Here is a 19,427-nt window from a genome sequence, read left to right as displayed (position 1 = left end):
TAGGAGTTGGCCAGGTAGCTAAATCCTCCTTAGAAATATCTTTGCTTTTGTGCATTTCGGAACATTGGTAACGTTTTCAGCTGGCTGGATTGTGTGGTCTCACCTGCTCACGTATGGTGTTCTAGAAGCCTCCAGCATTGTGATTTTGTTAGAACTGGGAGTGCTTCAGTGCAGAGAGTGTTTTCCACTGAGGATGCTCTCTGCAGCTGAGTGTCCTCTTGCCACTTTTGTATGAAAGACAGTTGGCTGTGAAGCATGTGAAGCTTTTAAGAAAGACCAACCTCGCTGTCATTCTGGGTGGTTCTCTCCCAGGTGTTTGTTCTCGGGTGAATTATTGAACTCTTACAAGTCTGAGAGCAAGGGCAAGACTGAGGAGACAGAAAAAGGCAAGAGGCAAGGAGAACCGAAGAAAATGGTCTGGTGCCTGTAGAATAAAGATTCAAGGGAGGTGTTGCAATCCCTGATAGAAAGCAATCCTTGAAGGAACTAAAGTCGCCCTGTGAAACCTGTATTTATTCCTCCTGGAGGCAATGCTTCTGTGACCTAATTCTTACCCACTAGACCCCACCTGTCTATGGTCCTGCCACCGTACCACCACCACACTGATGGCCACACGTAAACTTTGGGGAGACACATTCAACTCATAGCGATTGGTGCAGAATGCCAAATTAGGGGATTGCACGTGAGTTGGGCCTGGGGATGTTTAGAAACTGTTTCTACTTTTAGTGTGCACATAAAACTGCTTTTGGAAACAGACACATTAAATTTTCCATTGAAAAAGAGAGGAACAGAACCTGAGGTACTGTACTGTAAGAAAATACCAGTTCCTATTGCCTTCTCCCCCCATCACCACCGCAGGAGCCTTGGGGTCTATGTAGGTAATGCCAAGCACTGTCACAATAACACAGGAACTGAAAACCCTCACAGCTGACCCACAGTTTGCTCCTCATGCTGTGTCTAACATGGGTAGGAGGATCTGTGCCCATGTGTTCACAACAGTCAAGAAAGAGATGCAGAAGGTATGGCAGGTCTTAGCTGCCTCTGTCTTAGAGCCATTCACATCAGTTCTGTTCATGGTCCATGCTAGCCTAGTCACATGGAATCAGCCTAATTGCAAAGGAATCTAGCAAATGTAATAGCACACACACACACACACACACACACACACATCTAAATAAACACTTGCTATTTTCACAGCAATATCAATTTTTAAATTATTGTATTAATTCATTGAGCGAGAGAGAGTTCACCATGGCACACATGGAGAGTTCAGAAAGCTACCTTTTGAAATCAGTTCTCCCCTCCATCATGTGGGTGCAGAGGTTTGAACTCATGTTGTCAGGCTTGGCCACAGCCACCTTTCCTGATGACCCACCTCACTGTCCCTCCAATATCAACCTTAAACTCCATGGGTGTGCTGAGATTAAGCATCTTCTAATAGGTGAAGAAGACCTTGAACAGGATATACCACCAGAATCGTAAGGTTCACGAAAAGACCGTGCGCACGGCTGCTGCTGCTGTCATCTTAAAGAACAACCCATCCTACATGGACGTGAAGAACATTCTGCTGTCTATTGGGGAACTTCCCAAAGAAATGAATAAGTACATGCTCACCTTTGTGCGAGACATCCTGAATTTTGAAATGCCCTCAAGGTATGATGTATTCCGTCTGCCTCTTGCTACTCAAGCCGATTTTATATTGATGCGGTGCACACATAGTTAATAATCATGACCTGGTCATTGCACAGGGGAGTGTTACATAAATCCAATGAATGCCAAATTTCCCCAAAGAAACTCTTAAGTGAGTCAGATAAAACAGTGTGCCTTTCATTGGTGGAGATTTGGAACTTGGGGTAGTATGGTAAATAATGTTCGGAATGTTTTAACGTCTGATTGCACTTTAAACAGGACTATTTTCGTAAGTAGCACGATGAGACAGAGCATGTCCTCAGCTAACGTTCTTTCCTCTTAACTTTTCAGATGTGGGGAAGTTTGAAGACTTCTATCAAGGCCCAGGGTGGCCGTTCCTTAGAGCAGAGGAAACAGGACTAGGATTGGTGGGAGCGAAAGGACAAGGAAATCGGAATAAGAGGAAGGGGATTAGAAGCAGAAGGGAGGAGGGCAAGGAGTAGAGTAAGAATGGGGGGGAGGAGCAGGGCAGTCAGAGGGAGGGGAGTGGGCAGGAGCAGAAAGGAGGCCCAGCCTTTCTGGCCTGTGTGACTCAGATTCTTGTGTTTCTTTGTTGTTCTATGACACTTCTTGGAGGAGGCCCTGGTGTATTTGATGCCTCTGCTCTGTAAATCTGGTAATCTGGAGACAGGAAGGAGGAGCAGCCTAGGAAATGGAAAGAAGCCATTATAAATGTGTACATCAGTCTCAGAAAAACACACACACACCCACACACAAAACCTGTAAACCTGGAAGGGATGTTGAGGTCCACCTTGCTTGATATGAACCTCTTTCCAGTGTAGCGGTGTGTTTCTTTCTTTTTTTTCTTTTCCTGGCAAGTGGTACCAGACTCCACTTGACTCTCCTCCTTGTCAGGAAACTCACTCCACTTGGCTACTCTGTGCCACTGTTGGGACTTCATTATTGTGTCCTCCCGCACACTGATGCCTTCACTGGCTCTGGTTTTGCCTCTGGAGCACAGCAGAATGTGTGCAGTGTTCATCCACATGGAAACCGTCTGAATATTTGACGGCATGACCTTTTCAGTTCTAAGCTAAGAATCTAGTGAGCTGCTGATACCGGCGCATAGGGAGATATGTGTTCCGCTCCTTGCATCATGTTTCTGCCTCAGACCTATTTGGAGAGTGGGAGGTGATACGTTGTAATTTTACTATTACTGATAAATTAGTATGACCAGTGAGAAACGAAAAGATCTCAGTGCTGATTTCGTAAATATGAGCAAGCCTGAAGTAAGACTGAACGCTTTAGAGGAGAGAGTCATCCTGCAGGCTTTATGGAGCTTTCCCTGCGGTAGACAATACAAAGCTAGCAGTCCTGGAAATTTACTGTTCTTCATCATCTGCTATGGTGATTTTAGAAGGTACAGAAAAAGTCAAGAAAATGTGTTCAGCCTCCTGTGTAGCGCAGCCTCCTTAAATTCATATACTATTTTAACAACACGGCTATGATGATTCAATGTGTTTTCTGCCCGAAGCATCTATCAGTCAGCTGAAGACATCTCTTAACTGGGAATCTTTACCCTTTGTCCTTTTGACACCAAATTGTTTCAGCTATGTGAGGAATGAAGGGGACAGCCCTCATCTTGCCCCTGATGCCCAGCTGGCACTTCTTTCAGTCTGGTGGCATGAGGAAAATGTGGCCTTCTTTTTATAACACTGAGGATTTGGTCGCATTCCCAATTTGATTTGGGAACCAGACATTGCCATGAATGAGAAGTCTTCTCTTCTGCGTTGCAGCAAAATGATCCGTCGAGTCCTCAAGGAGATGGTTGCTCACAATTATGACCGTTTCTCCAAGAGTGGGTCCTCCTCCACCTATACTGGCTACATAGAACGTAGGTGACACCCGGAGAGCTCCCCCGCGCACCCCTCTCATTAGCACTGCCGAGCTGTGGCTGAGCCCTGTGTTTTGTCACTAGGTGGTCCCCATGCGGCATCCACATACAGTCTTGACATCCTGTACTCTGGCTCTGGAATTCTCAGGAGGAGTAATCTGAACGTCTTCCAGTACATCGGAAAAGCAGACCTTCACGGCAGTCAGGTACCCCATGGCCCATGAGTTGTCAGTGGTAGAAACTGCTCTGAGGGAAGTGACACTCTGACAGCAGCGTTGCGGAATATGTCTGTAAGCTGGTGGTGCCTTCTGTCGTAAAGTTCCAAATCCGACGTTGAAACCGACGTAGTTGGTTTGCTTCACTTCCCAGACGTCTGTCTGTAACTCCAAACACACCTGCATCGGCAGGATTGAGTTGAGCCAGGATTTGCTAGTCAAGCATCACTCACAGATATCCTGTGGGTAGTTTTGAGTATTTAATGTGTGTGTGTTTGCCATTTGTTCATCTCTGTAGAGACTGACTTCCCCTTGTAAGAAACTTCATAAGACTCTGTGCAGCTCTTAAAGAGTTCATTCCTATCTCTCCTGTGCTACCAGGAGAGGAAAGAATCAAGTGCGGGCAGTTGAGAACTGGTAAAATTTTAGTTCAAAATTAAATGATGACTTATCGTTATTATGAATTATGCCATCATTTTGATTTAAGAAATATTCAAGCTTCAAAAATGATCCATAGCTATGAAAACTTGATTGCTCACCAATATGAAATGTCCACACCCTTCAATAGCACCCTGGTCAGAATCCCACACTCTCCCTGCTGAGGTATTGCCATCTGCTCTCTGATATGCCCTGGGAATGCCAAACGCACAGTGGGTAGTGCCTGACTATGCAGAATGGAAAATATGCAGGATCCCTTACCTACTGGTCATCAGGGTGTGAACCTCCTCATAGTGTGACCTCATCTCATGGGGAGGGATGAAACTGTGATGTGGAGGGGTGTGAATGTGGCTTCTCAAAGCAGCAGACTGGGCAGCACTGCCCTTGCCTCTCCATCTCCTTGCAGAGGCTCACAAAGATGGCAGGCCCACTCTATGAGACAGAGTCGGGAGATAAGCGTCTCGGATGGTGCCCTCCACCAGAACGCTTGTGGCCTTTGCAGTCACAGAGGAGGCATCTGAGCCCAGCCTCTGCCTCACACTAGCAAATATTCACCTGTCTTCACCCCATCTAAGTGAATCAGATCTCCCATAAAGCCAAGGGTAGTTGTGAAGATTACATGGCGAAAACTAATTTTCATTCTGTTCAGACACAGAGGTTTAGTTTCAATTCTTGCCTAGTTACAGAAGATATTTAGGTTTGGGTCCTGAAAACGCCCTCCTCGTAGCTCGGAGGCATCTCCATCATTACGGAGCAGGTGGGGAGCAGTGGTCCAACCTTGTACCCTTTCTTCCCCAGGTGGTCATTGAAGCACAAGGGCTGGAAAGCTTAATTGCAGCCACTCCCGATGAAGGAGAGGAAAACCTTGACTCCTATGCTGGCATGTCAGCCATCCTGTTTGATGTTCAGCTCAGACCTGTCACTTTTTTCAGTGGATACAGTGATTTAATGTCCAAAATGCTGTCGGCATCTGGCGACCCTGTCAGTGTGGTGAAAGGGCTCATTCTGCTGATAGATCATTCTCAGGTAACTGTCTACCTCTCTCAGCCTGCAAGTGTTTTTAGTGTGTGTATGTGTATGTGTGTTTGTGTGTGTGTGTGCATGTACGTGTTTGTGCACAGTAAGCACGTCTTTGCACACTCAGATCATGTGGAAGCCAGAGGTCAGCCTCAGATGTCTTTCCTAATTGCTTCCCAGCTTATTCTTTGAGGCAGTCTCTCACTGACTCTGGAGCATGCTCAATTACACTGTGATGGCTGGACAGCAAGCCCCAGGGCTGCCCGTGTCTCTACTGCCCCAGCACTGGGGTTATGGGTGTACACTACTGTGCCTAGGTTCTATGTGAGTGGTGGGAACCGAAATCAGGTCGTAGGCTTGTGCAGCAGACACTACCCAGCTGAGCCTCTCAGCCCTCCAGACACAACATAAACATGTCTAGAAAAACACATTAGAGCTCCATGGGTCTTGGTGCACACCCTCTAAGCATTGGATCCTCTTGCTATTGTCGCCCTTCTCCATTGCTGTACATGAGTAACATGTGTTTCTCTGTTATTTGTTGCTTAGTGGAGAATGCCTGGGTGGGACAGAGCAGAGATGGCTGCATACTTGGCTCTCCTGTACTAGGAGCTTGGTGTTTATCCTGAATGCAGGAGCTGAGCTAGCTGGCATTGTGATGACAATGATTATGAAAATCAGTATGGTGCATCATTTTCATGACATCATACTAATGAAGGCCTGAGCCATGGCTGACACCAGCCAGTGTTTCAGGTTCACTCTTAGAGAACAGAAGTGCTTTCAGTTCCTCGACCTTGTTCTCCAGAATTTGTCTGCAGTGCTCCTTGGCCCTAATCCTATAATACCCCTCTTTATGTGGGAGAGTTTCAGTGACTAGCACCCTACAGGATTCAGGTGGCTTGTCCAGTTGGACCTTCTGAGAAACACAGGAAGAGTTCATTGGAACAGCCTTGAGATGAGTATCTGAGGCTAACATTTTTTCTTTAATGTTTATACCTTAGTATAATAATATTTAAAATGGAACATTGCTAGGTACCATCTTATGGGGCATTGGTATGTACTCTTATTCATATTTATTATTTTGAGCATTTTACGGAGATTTCATTTAAAATTGATGTGCTGTGGGGGTGGCCTCTTTTGTGAAGAACAGACCTTCAACAGATCTGAAGATCTTATCCATCAAGGCACTAGAGGGTTCTGGCTTTTAGGTTCTGTTTATGAAGTCACGGGATTTAAGAGTTGAGACAACTTTAACTTTTGCATTTTGTTAAGACTCGGCCCAAAGCATCAATGACTGGGATTAAATATTTGTCTCTGTCTTTATAGCTCCTTATGTAAATTCTAAGTAGACATAGATTGAAAAAAAAAAGTAGTTTGGCTTTTATGATGTAATAAGCATTTGGAAGTAGGCAGTCCAGGGTTAACAAAGAAATCATCAGGGACCAGAATCTGTGCACTTCAGCTCAGCCTGACTAACTCACTGTATAACCCAGTTTGGTCTCAAACTCACAGAGATCCACCTGCCTCTGCCCTCTGAGTGCTGGGATCATGCCCAGCTTTACTATGACTTTTAATCTCACCTTGTCACCTTGTGTCTGTGTGCTGACCATGCCCCATCTGGCACAACACCCAGTCCCCCAAGGAAGGAAGAGGAGGACATAGAGCCAGACCGCCATCCAGAAGCCCTGGTAGAATGTCACTGACCAAAGTTACCAGTGTCACGTAGCTATCTGTAGCTACAAGGGAAGTCTGGTTTCACAGTGTTGCACTGGGTGGAGATGCACGTTGAAGAAAAGCATGTTTCTCCCCGTGTGAATGAAGAGGAAAACTAGGGGTGCTGCTCATACTCTCCAACCCTCTAGTCATGCAAAGCAAACCCTCAGTGCTGGCAGACCTGTAAAGGACAGAGAGTGACTATTTCAGGCTTGAGAGCCAAATGCTCTTGATGCACCTATACAGCCTTATGATTCCAGAAGGAAAACAGCCATCAGCAGGATAGTAAGTGAGGACAGCTGTGTTCCAAGAAAATTTTATTTACAACAACAGCCAGTGGAGCAGAATTTCCTGCAGGTTATAGTTTGTTAATCTCGGACTTAAATTTTCCTGTATGGCTTTCCTATTCATTAAGATACTTCCCCCTAGGCAAGGTGTGGTCTGTGAGCGATTGCCCTTTCACTATTATACATAACCAGTATCTGTGTGTGGCAGGCTGAAGTCTTCAGCAAAGCTGAGGTTATTTCACAAATAAGCTGCCAAGGCCCCAGGCTCTGCAGAACACTCCAGCGATGCCAATCCAGCTTGAGAAGCACATACCACTCCAGGTCAAGTGCTGACATTGAAGGAAACATTGGCAGCTGGCAGCCTGTCACAGCCACCAGGGCAGATAGAATTACTCTCTCTCTCCCCCCTTCTCCCTCTTCTCCCTCTCCCTCTCTTTATCGCTCTCCCTCTCTGTGTCTGCTTTTCTGCATATATCTCTCTGTCTCTGTGTGTGTGTCTGTTTGTGTGTATATGTGTCTGTTTGTCTCTGTCTCTTTCTACATATATGTCTGTCTGTCTCTGTGTCTCTCAGTGTGTCTGTCTGTCCCTGTCTCTCTGTGTATGTCTACCTGTCTCTGTCTGTCTGTCTGTCTCCTCTCTCTCTCTCTCTCTCTCTCTCTCTCTCTCTCTCTCTCTCTCTCTCTCTCTGTGTGTGTGTGTGTTTGTGTGCCTGTTTCTGCCTATGTGTGTCTGTGTGTGTGTGTCTGTCTGTCTCTGTTTCATTGTCTCTCACTGGATTACATTTCACAGATGAGTGTCTGAGAACAAGGAACCTTGTTAGCCAGGAAATAACATATTTTCCTAAATAGAAGAAGCAATGAGATGAACTATCAAAATGTCGGTGTCTATTCTATAAGAAACACCTTGCAGGTCATAGTTAAAAAGCAAAGGGATCAACCCCAAATTCAAAGTTCTGGCACCTTCTTCTAGTCCATAGACAAAAATGTTAAATAAATGTATTCTGGGCCAGTTGAGGATGTATGTTTATGCTCTATATTCTTTGCAGTGTTCCTCAGAACAGACTTTCTTACAATGAGAAGCAGAGTTGTAACAATGTTTCCTCAGGACAGACTTTCTTACAGTGAGACACAGAGTTGTAACAATGTTTCCTCAGAGCAGACTTTCTTAGAGTGAGACACAGAGTTGTAACAATGTTTCCTCAGAGCAGACTTTCTTACAGTGAGACACAGAGTTGTAACAATGTTTCCTCAGAGCAGACTTTCTTAGAGTGAGACAGAGAGTTGTAACAATGTTTCCTCAGAGCAGACTTTCTTACAGTGAGACACAGAGTTGTAACAATGTTTCCTCAGAGCAGACTTTCTTAGAGTGAGGCACAGAGTTGGAACTATGTGACTGCTGTGGAGAGCAGCTGAAAAGTCCAATCCTTAGACACCATCTGGGTGCAGCCTCTTAGCCATCATTTTCCTGTCAGTGAAGAAATAAAATGGCTCCAGTGTAGATCAGCATGATGTTTAAGTGACTTCTCACGTGTAAGGCTTTAGGCATACAGGTGCTCAAAATCTGTTAGTTCCACACATTTAATTATCTTAAAGAAACACTGCACTGTATGGTTGAGTCCCTTTCACAGAGGCAGGGGTGGGCATGTTGGTTTGCTCTCATAAGTAGATTTGGTAGAATTCTATGTGACTACATATACATGCTCTTCCTTTGCAGGGAAGAAAAGGAATCTTTGAGAAAGCCTAAGTGTTTCTCCAAACCACTTGCAGTGAAAATGCCCTTCTCACACAGGCATTTTGACTGCTAACTGTGAAATGCTCTTTTCTGTGGCCTGGATGCTTTCACATCCAGCTAATGTACAACTAGTGTGAAGGTCGGGATCTACCTCTTAGGTTCCTACTGGACTAGATGGATTAACAGGTCTCCAGATTCCCAGTCAAGAAAGCATGCTGATGCAAGGCAAGGCGTATTCCTGAGGCAGGGTGTAGGAGTTACTTGGCAACAGGCATTGGCATGGCTTGCAGCAGATGTCTGGTGTCATCCATGGTTTTCAGAGGTTTAAGTACATATTTGGGGATGATTGTTGAGTTTTACAGGACAGGTTGTGGTTCTTTATATTTGTCACAGAGGATGACATAGCCCCTGTATGCATAGCTCCCCTTTGGGCAGCCACATTTTTGTCTTGGAGTAAATATAGCTTTAAGCATCCTTAGGGATGTCACCTCATGTGCCCCAACCTTGGTACAGAGCACTCAGGAGTGTCCTTCAGAATGAAAGCATTTTCATATCAAGGTCAAACTTTCTTATTCCACTTGGGTGTGAGCCAGTTCTCTGAGGTTTCCTGCCATGTTTGGTATTTCTGTTTGTTTGTAGTTCAGTGCGAACAGCGCAGCCCTTTCTCAAAAGTGCAGTCATGACATTTGGTACCTGGCAAATGCATGACTTTTCTGGTCTGCTCATGGCAGCCACACAAAGAAGTTAGTCACGCTCTTAGCTGCCAGGAACTCTTCACATCTCTGGAGGAATACCACAGTGAAGGATACAGAGCCGCCTTCCCAGAATCCTGCTCAGATTCAGCCCTGCCTCAGAGCACCTGGTTTCAGTCTAGCACAGAGCATCTTCAGCCAGCATCACCCCACTTAATGTGCATGAAAAGCATGGGAGTTGCAGTCTAAATACAGGCAAACAACACAGAGCAGTGGCCTCCGGACAGTAAGAAGACCATCTAGGTGGGCTTTCTTTTTCAGTGGCCATCATGCCTTTGGGAAATATAATGGAATTTGGGCTTGGCTTGACCACTGTTTGGAGTCATTTCTGATGTCAAACACCAGGGCGTAGAAGCTTAGTTCAGTTGCTTTCCCTTCCTGTTCTAGCTCGGCCCAGGCAGTTCTGGAAACTTGGATACTGTACTGGGAGTTTTCATCCTGCAGTTTTGTTTGCCAGAAGATGTCATTGCCTGTGTTTGCCCCAACATAAAACCAGAGATGTACTTAAGGACTTGAAGAGATCCTTTGTCCAATCTTCATATTTTCAAAACAAAGCCACGGCTGGGCTTTTGTTGGAAATACCTTCATCCTCCTGGTCCAGTGGTTCTCAAATTCACTTGTGTCAGAATCCTGTGAAGACATATGAGAAGGAGGTTGCTGGGCCCCACCTTCAGAGTTTCTAAATCAGAAGTTTGGGGTACCTGAAAAATTGCATGTTGAAACTATTGCTAGATAGTGCTGACTCTCTGCTGGAAACCGCACGTTGGAAATGAATCATCCCTCCCAAAGAGAGGCAAGGATTGAAGGGAACAGCTTTCTCAATTGATACTCCCATCCTCTACTATTTTAATTGATTTATTTAGCAAATCGGCAATGCCTTCTTTTGGTGACCAAGATTAGGATAACATATTTCCAAGTCTTCTTCACTGGGGGAATGGTTTGGTGGCAGAACCCTGGCCCAGTAGGTGAGAGGCCCTGGGCTTGCACTGAAACAAACAAGTGAGCATTGCTTTAAAAGCCCCTACAGCCTCACAGGCTGAGTGTTCACCATACATCAGGAAGTCAGTGTTATCTATAGAGGCATTAGCTAATCTCTGCTTATTGCTGTATTTTCTGCTTCTAGGATATTCAGCTACAGTCTGGACTAAAGGCTAATATGGAGATCCAGGGTGGTCTGGCTATTGATATTTCAGGTTCAATGGAATTCAGTCTGTGGTATCGTGAGTCCAAAACCCGGGTGAAAAATCGGTAAGCACAAACAGAGAAATGCAGGGCTCTGTCTGGGGTGGTGCCTAGACATTTCCGAATCTGTGCTTTTTGTTTGTGGTTGTAACCATAGGGTTGGAAATGATTGTGGGAATTCATTACATCGATAGCATCTTAGAAACAGGTCTGTAGGAGCACTGAGGGTCTTAATGCTTTTGAAGACCTCCACAGACAACGCGCATCTGGATGAAAGCTAATTCATATTTTACTTTAGTAGCTGGCAGTTGTCTTCCTCAGGGTCTCTATTGCTGTAACAAGACACCCTGACCAGAAACAAGTTGGGAAGGAAAGGGTTTACTGCATCTTGTAGTTTGTCCTCAAGGGAAGGAGCAGGAATGGAGGGCAAAGGGCAATAGGAGTGCTGCTTACTGACTTGCTCGGCCTGCTTTTTAAAATAGCACCCAGGGCCATTACCCTCTGGGTGGCAACACCTTCAAGGGGCTGAACCCTCCCACATCAATTGCTAATTAAGAAAATGCCCTGCAGGCTTGCCTGCATTGAGATTCCCTCTTCCCAGATGACTCTAATTTGTGTTAAGCTGACATCAAGCTGGCCAGCAGGTTTGATTCCTTCTCAACTTGATGAACATTACTGCTAAACCATAACCTTCCCTTCTTGTTCATCCCCAAGATCTCATATTAATATTACAATATAAAGCATAAGTAAATTTAAAGCTTATCTCTGTTGTTGGCATTAGAATCTCTCTTCATTTACTAATTCCCCTGGGTTAAATAAAATGATAATCTCATTTGTAACCAAATTTAAACCTTTTGTGAGTGAAAATAAGAAACACAAGGAAGGACAGGACTTCTCCTAAACGTGGTGGAAGAGAAAGTTTATTGTAAACAAAAGATAGAGCGTTGCCAGAGGCAGGGACATTAGGGAGAGCACAGAACGCAGGGACCCTGATCTGACCCAGCGAGGAGAGCTGGGAGGGGAGGGGCCAGGAGAGTAAAGTGAAGATGAAAGGGACCCAGTAACTGAAATGTCCAGATTATAAGGAAGGGCAGCTCGGGGAGGGCAGCCCAGCTCCTGGGTTGGATAAGTTTAGGGTAGGAGGCAGCATATGCCAGCCTTACCCTGGAATGGGTAGGGACTGAAGGATGCTGGGAGAACCTGGTGGCTAGGTTTTGATATGTTAAATAGGCACCTCAGTTAGCCATTTGTCCCAGGTTTGAGGCCTAACATTTTGGGTATATATATTTATTGTGCATAAGCACGCTTTCAAATAAGTATACATTGTTTACTGAGGCCTTGTCCCTTTCACCCGCCCCTTCTTCCAGTGTCCTTATTGTCACTGTCACGTCGTCTGTCTTTCATTTGCTCATCCATCCACATAAATAATACCCCTTAAACATTTGCTTGAGTATAAGGCAGGAGAAGATTCTGGTTAACGACTAAGGGTTAGAACAACCCTTTGGCCTGTTTTATACTGAGAACAACAGCACAGAAATTCTTTTAGAATTTGGCATACAAAAATTAGAATCTCTCTGTTCTTTTTAAATGCGTGGACATGCAAATTTGATTTCATTGTGAGCATAATTTCTCACCATTTAGTTGAAGTTTACAGTTGCTTAAAGTGCTAGTTTTGATTTTTGGTTTTTGGATTTTAAGTTTGGTTTATTAACTAATTTATTTTTAAACTTCTTTATTGTCATCCAAGCCATACGCCCCAGTCGTCAGCCTGTCTGTCTGGCTCTCAGTGACCCCTGCTAAACCCATTTTATTTGCCTATATACATATCCCATTACAAGAATGGCTGCCACACAGCACTCTCTCAGGTATCCTGGCAACCGTATACGTGCCTCTAGGGAACCTCTGAGAAGAAATGAAATGGAACAGAAATAGTTAACGTGAAGCAGCAGAGATAGTTAACAAGAAAATTATCATAAATGTCAGCTGTATTCTCGATGTGTTCATGCTTCTCTTTCAGAAAATGTGAGTGTTTCTGGGACTGAGAGAGGACTAGGTCTCATGTGTGCTTCATCTTGGTCCTTGGCGCACACTTCCCAAACAGCATTATATGTGATATGCACTTAGCTCCAACATCCAACATATCAACAACCATATGACACTTGCAAAAGATGCCCAGGGAAAGAGCAACCTTCTGTGGCCAATCTCTGGCACCACCGTGTCCTGGTTCCAATAAAGCTTTATGTGTACTGAAGTTACCTCTCCATTGTTAAGTGTTTCCTCCCAGGCTACTGGTTCTGTGAGTGGAGACTCGGGGGACGTTCTGTTAGCCCAGTGAATGTGACAATAAGAGATGTTTTTCAAAACTTCCAGGGTGGCAGTGGTCATAACCAGCGACGTCACAGTGGACTCTTCTTTTGTGAAAGCTGGCCTGGAGAGCAGGGCAGAGACGGAGGCGGGCCTGGAGTTCATCTCCACAGTCCAGTTCTCACAGTATCCGTTCCTGGTCTGCATGCAGATGGACAGGGCTGAAGCTCCGTTCAGGTAAGCTAATACACGCAGAATTCCCCATTCAGGTGGGCGAATATGCGTAGAATTCCCGCCATTCCTAGCCCACCAAGAACTTGCATTCAATCCTTCACATTCAGGTTGAGAATTCAGAGACTGCAGAAGAAACCAAGTAAGCAGCAAGGTAGCTTTAAAGAAGTAAGAGAATGATGGATAAAACAAATAAACAACAACAACAACATAAAAAAATCTAATGGAATTAAATCCTATTTAATCTAAAAATAACTTTTTAAGGAAACAAAGGGACTCGGTTTACTGTAGGAGTTACCACATAATTTCAGAAAAAAAAAAATACCACATGTGCAATTTCTGTCTGGTGTCTTCATAATTGCTTCCTGGACAAAGTACATCTGGCCATCCATTTCTCATGACCCAGGAGAACCACAGTTATCTGTACAATGGCACCTGACCTTGTTTAAGTGTGAACCCAGTCTTGAGAATTCGGCCTTCTGAATTTAGAAAACACGTGTCCCAAAGCTTAGGTACTGTTGTACAATTCTCCGTGTGTCTCCACCACTCCTCTTCCATCCTGGGCCCAGCTTCCCTTAACACCGTGTCCTTGGGTCTAGTTGCCAGTCTTTGTAGCGGAGGTATCCTGTGGAGCTAGGATGATTTGAGTCTAGGTAGCACCCAACTCCTCCATAGTAGTTTATAAATGTTTCCTAGGACTTATACCATAAGGAATCATTTGTACATTTAAAATAGCAAGTCACAATTTATATCATCTTTTATGATAACCAGGCCAACGTTAAGTACCTTATTTTACCGGTATTTCACAATCCACACAAAAAAATGCATCAATAATTCAAGAACAAGTATCAGTAAGTCACATTTTCCTAGAACAAGCAATAGTGACTTACACTCAGAACATCAACTTATGTTTATGTCTGGAGTAATTCCCCATAAATACATGCAGTGACCATAAACCCAGCCATGTGACTAGCCAGCCTGGTTCACCATTTTGCTTGGGCCATATTGCTGGGAATAGTTCCCTCTCAACATTCTACTCTTACATCTTGTTGGATGCTCCGAAAGGGAGTGCTCTTGGGGTGGGGCTTCTGGAATGAGTGGTGAGAGGCAGCAAGGCCTGTGCAGTTTAACAGCTTCCCAGGAATTCAGTGCTTTATTCCAGAACACAGTGTGGCAGGACCTCCAGCTTCCAGCCTGTCCAAGTGTGCTTATTGGTACCGGAAGAGAGAAGAAACGATGGGATCGCGCTGCAGGGCAGCACCTGCAGCTTCTCTGCAGTTTCCAGAGCAAGGCAGAAGCACCTGGGACCAGCGAGGGTGGCTTGACTGTTTGTAACTCCGCCCTTCCTCTCTTGTTACGCAGGAAATTTGAGACAAAGTACGAAAGGCTGTCCACGGGCAGAGGTTATGTCTCTCGAAGAAGAAAAGAAAGCCTGGTGGCTGGATGTGAACTCCCGCTCCATCAGGAGAACTCCGAGATGTGCAACGCGGTGTTCCCCCCTCAGCCAGAGAGTGCTAGCTCGGGCGGATGGTTTTGAAACCCATGAGTGGTGCTTCCCTTGGAACCATTTCTTTGTGAGCTGTGTGCTTTGATGTGCCTAATCTTCGCTCTCCGAGAGCACAGTGTTTACATGTGTACCTGTATTTAAGATGTTTGTGAAGAGCCACGGAGAACTTCAATGAATTAAATTTCAGCCTATTCAGGAGATGCCCCAGTGTCACTCTGAGTCACCATATGACACTTGCAACAACATGCCTATTTTTTGTTCTTTGCAAAAGTTCTGAGTACAGTGAATCTAGTTTTGTTTTAAGAAGAAGCTAGTGTCTGTATAAACAAAGAAAACAAAAACAAAACCCCCAAACCATAAAGGCTTAGGCAAATATGAATTTGATTTAACAACTTTCAGCCAGAGTGAACCCTTGACAGAACCTTAAGCTTGCCTTCTAAGAAGCACATTGCCTAAGCGGGGCAGGAGTGGAGGGACCCCAAGCAAGCCATTTTTCTCCCTTTTTTCTTTTTCTTCTTCCTCTCTTTTTTTTTTTCTTGGTGTGCTTTTTTCCAAAAGGTTCAGAGAGAGGGTGGAGATAAGACTTAAAATTTTTGTTAGTCAATCTCAAGAATTATTATTTATGTTTTATGTTAGTTTTATAAGCCTAAAAGTGACAGGATTAAAGCATACTGTGACATGTCCCTGCTAGCCCTGCAGTGAGACCACTTGGAAATCACTCTCCCTAATTTTGGAATTATCATACAGGAATAAAAATAGTTGAGTCTCAGAGCATCCGTAGTTTTTCTCAGGATGTGTCTTTTGGATGCTGTAGCGTGGTACACAGGTCTTTGGAGAACACACCCTGTAGGCCCCACTTTCTACCTCAATTGTTTGGTGGTAGAAGCTCCATCTCTTTGACTACAGTTTGTACAGAGATTGGAAGGATTGTTCCTCCCAGAAAGTGATGGATTTGTAGTTCAAAACTATGACACTGAATAATGACGTTGTGTGTGTTAAAGGGCCACACCAAACATTTGAACATATTTATTAATAAGGAAGATATGTTTATTGTAATACCCCCCAAATAGTCAGGTGCTCATTTGTCTAGCAAATATATGCATAAAATGGAAGTTTAGCTGCAGTAGAAAATGAAGTGTGATGATGAAATAAATGTATGTAATTTACTGAATTCCTTTTGTCCCGTGTTGCTTGAATCCATGGTTCTTTGATCTAGCTACTTATGAGCCCAGGGACGGACGCACCCAGCTAAGCCTCTGCAGCAAGGCACACATCCCGAGTCTCTATCGATGGGTAGTCAGCTCTCTGAAGGACAGAGCACCAGTTTGTCAGGACGGGGCAGCTCGCCAACAACGTGCAACTCAAGCTTCACCAAAGCAACATAGATCGGCACATTTGTGGTTGTGGGGCTGAGGCCTGAGGGGAGCGCTCAGAAACTGAAGTTGGGCTAGTGGCAGTGGCAGGTGGTGACTGGTAGGAAGCATGGGCAGGTTGATCCGGGACACAAACTGAAGGGTCACAGACTGAGGAATTTTACTTCTAAGTCTGTTGAATAGGAAACAGCTGCCCTCTGTGAAATGCAATCATTTCTCTCGAAGGGATGACCTCAGTGCCCCGAGCATGAGTGTGTGGCCATGTCCCCTTCACCTAGCTGGCTGAACCCCATCACTAGAGAATGGATAGTACTTAGCATGCTCCAGTGTGCTCCAAAGAGACAAGAATCCATAAACCCAAGGCAAGCAGAGAAACACGATGGGAACTTAGGAGAACTGGTCTATATGCCAGGATGGGAAATGAGGTGTTTGAATCAGAAACTTAACTTCGGGCTCACTGGGAGCCCTCTAGTTCTGGCCACTTTACTGCCGTGAGTATGAGAAAGCCTTCGTGTTGTGAAGAGGTTTGGAAGCTGTGGGATCCTCTTAAGGCAAATTTCCAGTGTCTGCTCAGCCAGCCCCTGCCTACAAGCCTCGAGGACTCAGCCTGGCTTCTCTTCCATGGATTGTGATGGCCCTCCCTTGTCCTTGATTGCAGGATAGCCCACGACAAGGTGTTCCCTGCTTCATGTTAACATTTCAAGTGTTTGGTAGGCTTGCAGGGTTAGTGGCTACTAGACAGAACAGTTAATTCATTGGTGGGGAAACTGAGGCACAGAGGGTATTTTCTGATCTAGAAAATGATAGAATTAGGACTCATTTCTGAACAATGTCACCTGCTGTCGGGCCCCACTGCTCTCTGTTTTTTTGGTCTCAAATGTTTCCTCTAAGAGGATCCAGGTGATAGGCTGTGTAAAGAAGCAACAGCAGCTGCAAAGATTTGAGGAAGAATCCAGAGTCTCGAGAGCTCTTGTGTTCCTCTGTAGATCCCGGTCTATGACTCTACAGTCCTTCCCTACTCTCTGTTGTCGGTCTCTTTTCTTTTCCCCTTCTTTTTTGCCCAAAGTCCCTTCCTCTTTGAAGAGTGTTTGGTTCCACGGGCAAGTTTGAACTGACAATAGCATATGTACATTGGTAAAATCTCTATAGAATTGGAATTCACGCACAATTGTGTCTTAGGGAGAAGTCAGTATACAGTGTTGCATAGTCATCATAATCATTTTTAGAACATTTGCAATAGTTTCAGAAAGAAATCTGTCCCCTTTAACTGTTACTTCCAATCTTTACATCGCTTACCCCTAGGAAATCAACAGTGCCTTTGATTTCCTAGTATGAGATCTGAAGATCTGAACATCTCATACTAATGGAGTAAGATATAGGACTTGTCATTTGGTGGTTGACTTCTTTCACATTGTGTTATTAATGTTTGTCTGCACTGTAGCATTATCAGTACTTCATTCTTTTTTATGGTTGAATAGCATTCTATCACATAGATGTATCATTTGTTTACTTATTCATTAATGGAAGGATGCATGGCATGGTCTTTTTTTGCTCCAAGGACCCTTAAAAATGATCAGAAAAATACTGCAATGTGATAAACACTTTCAGCAAAGTAGGATGATACACCGTCAACATAATGAAATCAGGAGCTTTTCTATACACCAATAACAAGCTTTCTTAGAGGGAAACCAGGAGTTAATAATGAAAACTTAAAGATACTAAAAAGAATTTAAAGAAGATGGTAGCAGTTAAAAAGACCTCCCGTGCAGGTGGTTTGGCAGAATTAATATCATAAAATGGCTACATCAAGGAGAGCAATCTACCATGTGCCTCCACCAAAATTCCCATGTCATTCTTCACAAAGGCAGAAAAAATAACTCAAAAGTTCCTAAGGGAGCACAAAAGACCTGGAATAGCAAACGCAACCCTGTGCAGAAAGAGAAATGCTGGAGGCACAGCAGTGCCTGATCTCAAATTAACTGTGAAGCCTTTGTAACAAGACCAGCTCGGTACTAACACAAAACAACCGCAGGATAGAATAGAGGGCCCAGAAATAAACCCACATAGCCATAGCCACCTAACTTTTGACAAAGGTATTAGGTGCACAGATTAGAAAAAAGACAGCTTGTTGAACACTTGCTGCTGACACAGAATGAAACTGGATCTTTACTTTTTATTTTGCCCATGTACCCCCCCTTCTCCAAAATGGGTCAAAGACCTCCGTGTAAGACTTGGGGCTTTGAAACCATTAGAGAAGAATTTGACAAAATATCTCAAGACAGGCATAGGCAGAACTTTCTGTAAAGAAACTCTAAGAGCACCGAAATAATTCTAAGAATTGATAAATAGAATTGTATAACATTAAAGGGGTTCTGAACACCAAATGAAACAATCAGCAAAACAGGGGAAAAAATCCCACAGAATAGGAGACTCTCTTTGCCAACTACACATCAGACAAGATAGCGATAACCGCATCTCTAAAGGCTTTTGCTGTGGTTTGAAGACATAGTGCCTCCTAATGACTCATGTCTGAGCGCTTGGCTCCTGGCTGGTGGTGCTGATTTGGAGAGGGAATTGTGGAAGTTTTAGGAAGTTGAGCCTCACTGGAGAAAGTAGGTCACAGACAGTAGGCCTTGAGGTTTCATAGCCCAGACACACTTCCTGTCCACTGCTTCCTGACTGCAGACCCAACGTGCTTCGCATTCCTGCCGCCACGCCTTCTCCACCATGATGGTCTGCGTCCCCTCAAATCATGAGTCAAACAATTCCTCCCTGACCTGACTTTGCCAGGGACTTGGTCATAGCAATAAAAATAGTGCGCAGTACAACCTGCAAAAATTAAGCACCCCAAACCCCAAAAAATGTGATCAGAAAACCAACAGCTGAACTGACAGCTCTCAAAGAAAGAAATAAAGAAAGCCGGTAAGGACTTGGAAAAGTCTTTAGCCATCAGAGGAAATGCAAATTAAAACTACATCAAGATTCTATCTCATTCCAGTCAAATTGGCTAAGGTCCAGAAAACAATCCACAATTGCTGGCGATGGCGTGGAGAAAGAACAGCACTTACTAGTCATTGCGTGTGGGGATGTAAACTGACAGAGTCTATAAAAATCATCATGATTATTCCTCAGAAACAACAACTAGGGCTACCGTAT

The 19,427-nt window shown here is 44.4% G+C and overlaps 1 protein-coding gene across 1 annotated transcript in view; it reads left to right on the top strand.

Annotated features, from left to right (window-relative positions):
* Mttp (microsomal triglyceride transfer protein) overlaps positions 1–15,763 on the top strand; it is a 37,909-nt gene extending 22,146 nt beyond the window's left edge. Inside the window, exons 12-18 of the mRNA XM_057793698.1 lie at positions 1,442–1,653; positions 3,426–3,523; positions 3,608–3,729; positions 4,975–5,202; positions 10,798–10,922; positions 13,227–13,397; positions 14,754–15,763. Of these exons, the coding sequence (XP_057649681.1) occupies positions 1,442–1,653; positions 3,426–3,523; positions 3,608–3,729; positions 4,975–5,202; positions 10,798–10,922; positions 13,227–13,397; positions 14,754–14,928 (1,131 nt within the window). The 3' untranslated portion in view covers positions 14,929–15,763. The remainder of the gene's footprint in view (positions 1–1,441; positions 1,654–3,425; positions 3,524–3,607; positions 3,730–4,974; positions 5,203–10,797; positions 10,923–13,226; positions 13,398–14,753) is intronic.
* Positions 15,764–19,427: the final 3,664 nt, after the last annotated feature.

The sequence above is a fragment of the Chionomys nivalis genome, chromosome 18 (genome assembly GCF_950005125.1).
Source record: "Chionomys nivalis chromosome 18, mChiNiv1.1, whole genome shotgun sequence".
NCBI classification, from domain to species: Eukaryota; Metazoa; Chordata; class Mammalia; order Rodentia; family Cricetidae; genus Chionomys; species Chionomys nivalis.
The sequence above is the reverse complement of the archived record's forward strand: the minus strand, read 5'-3'. Positions and strand labels throughout refer to the sequence as shown.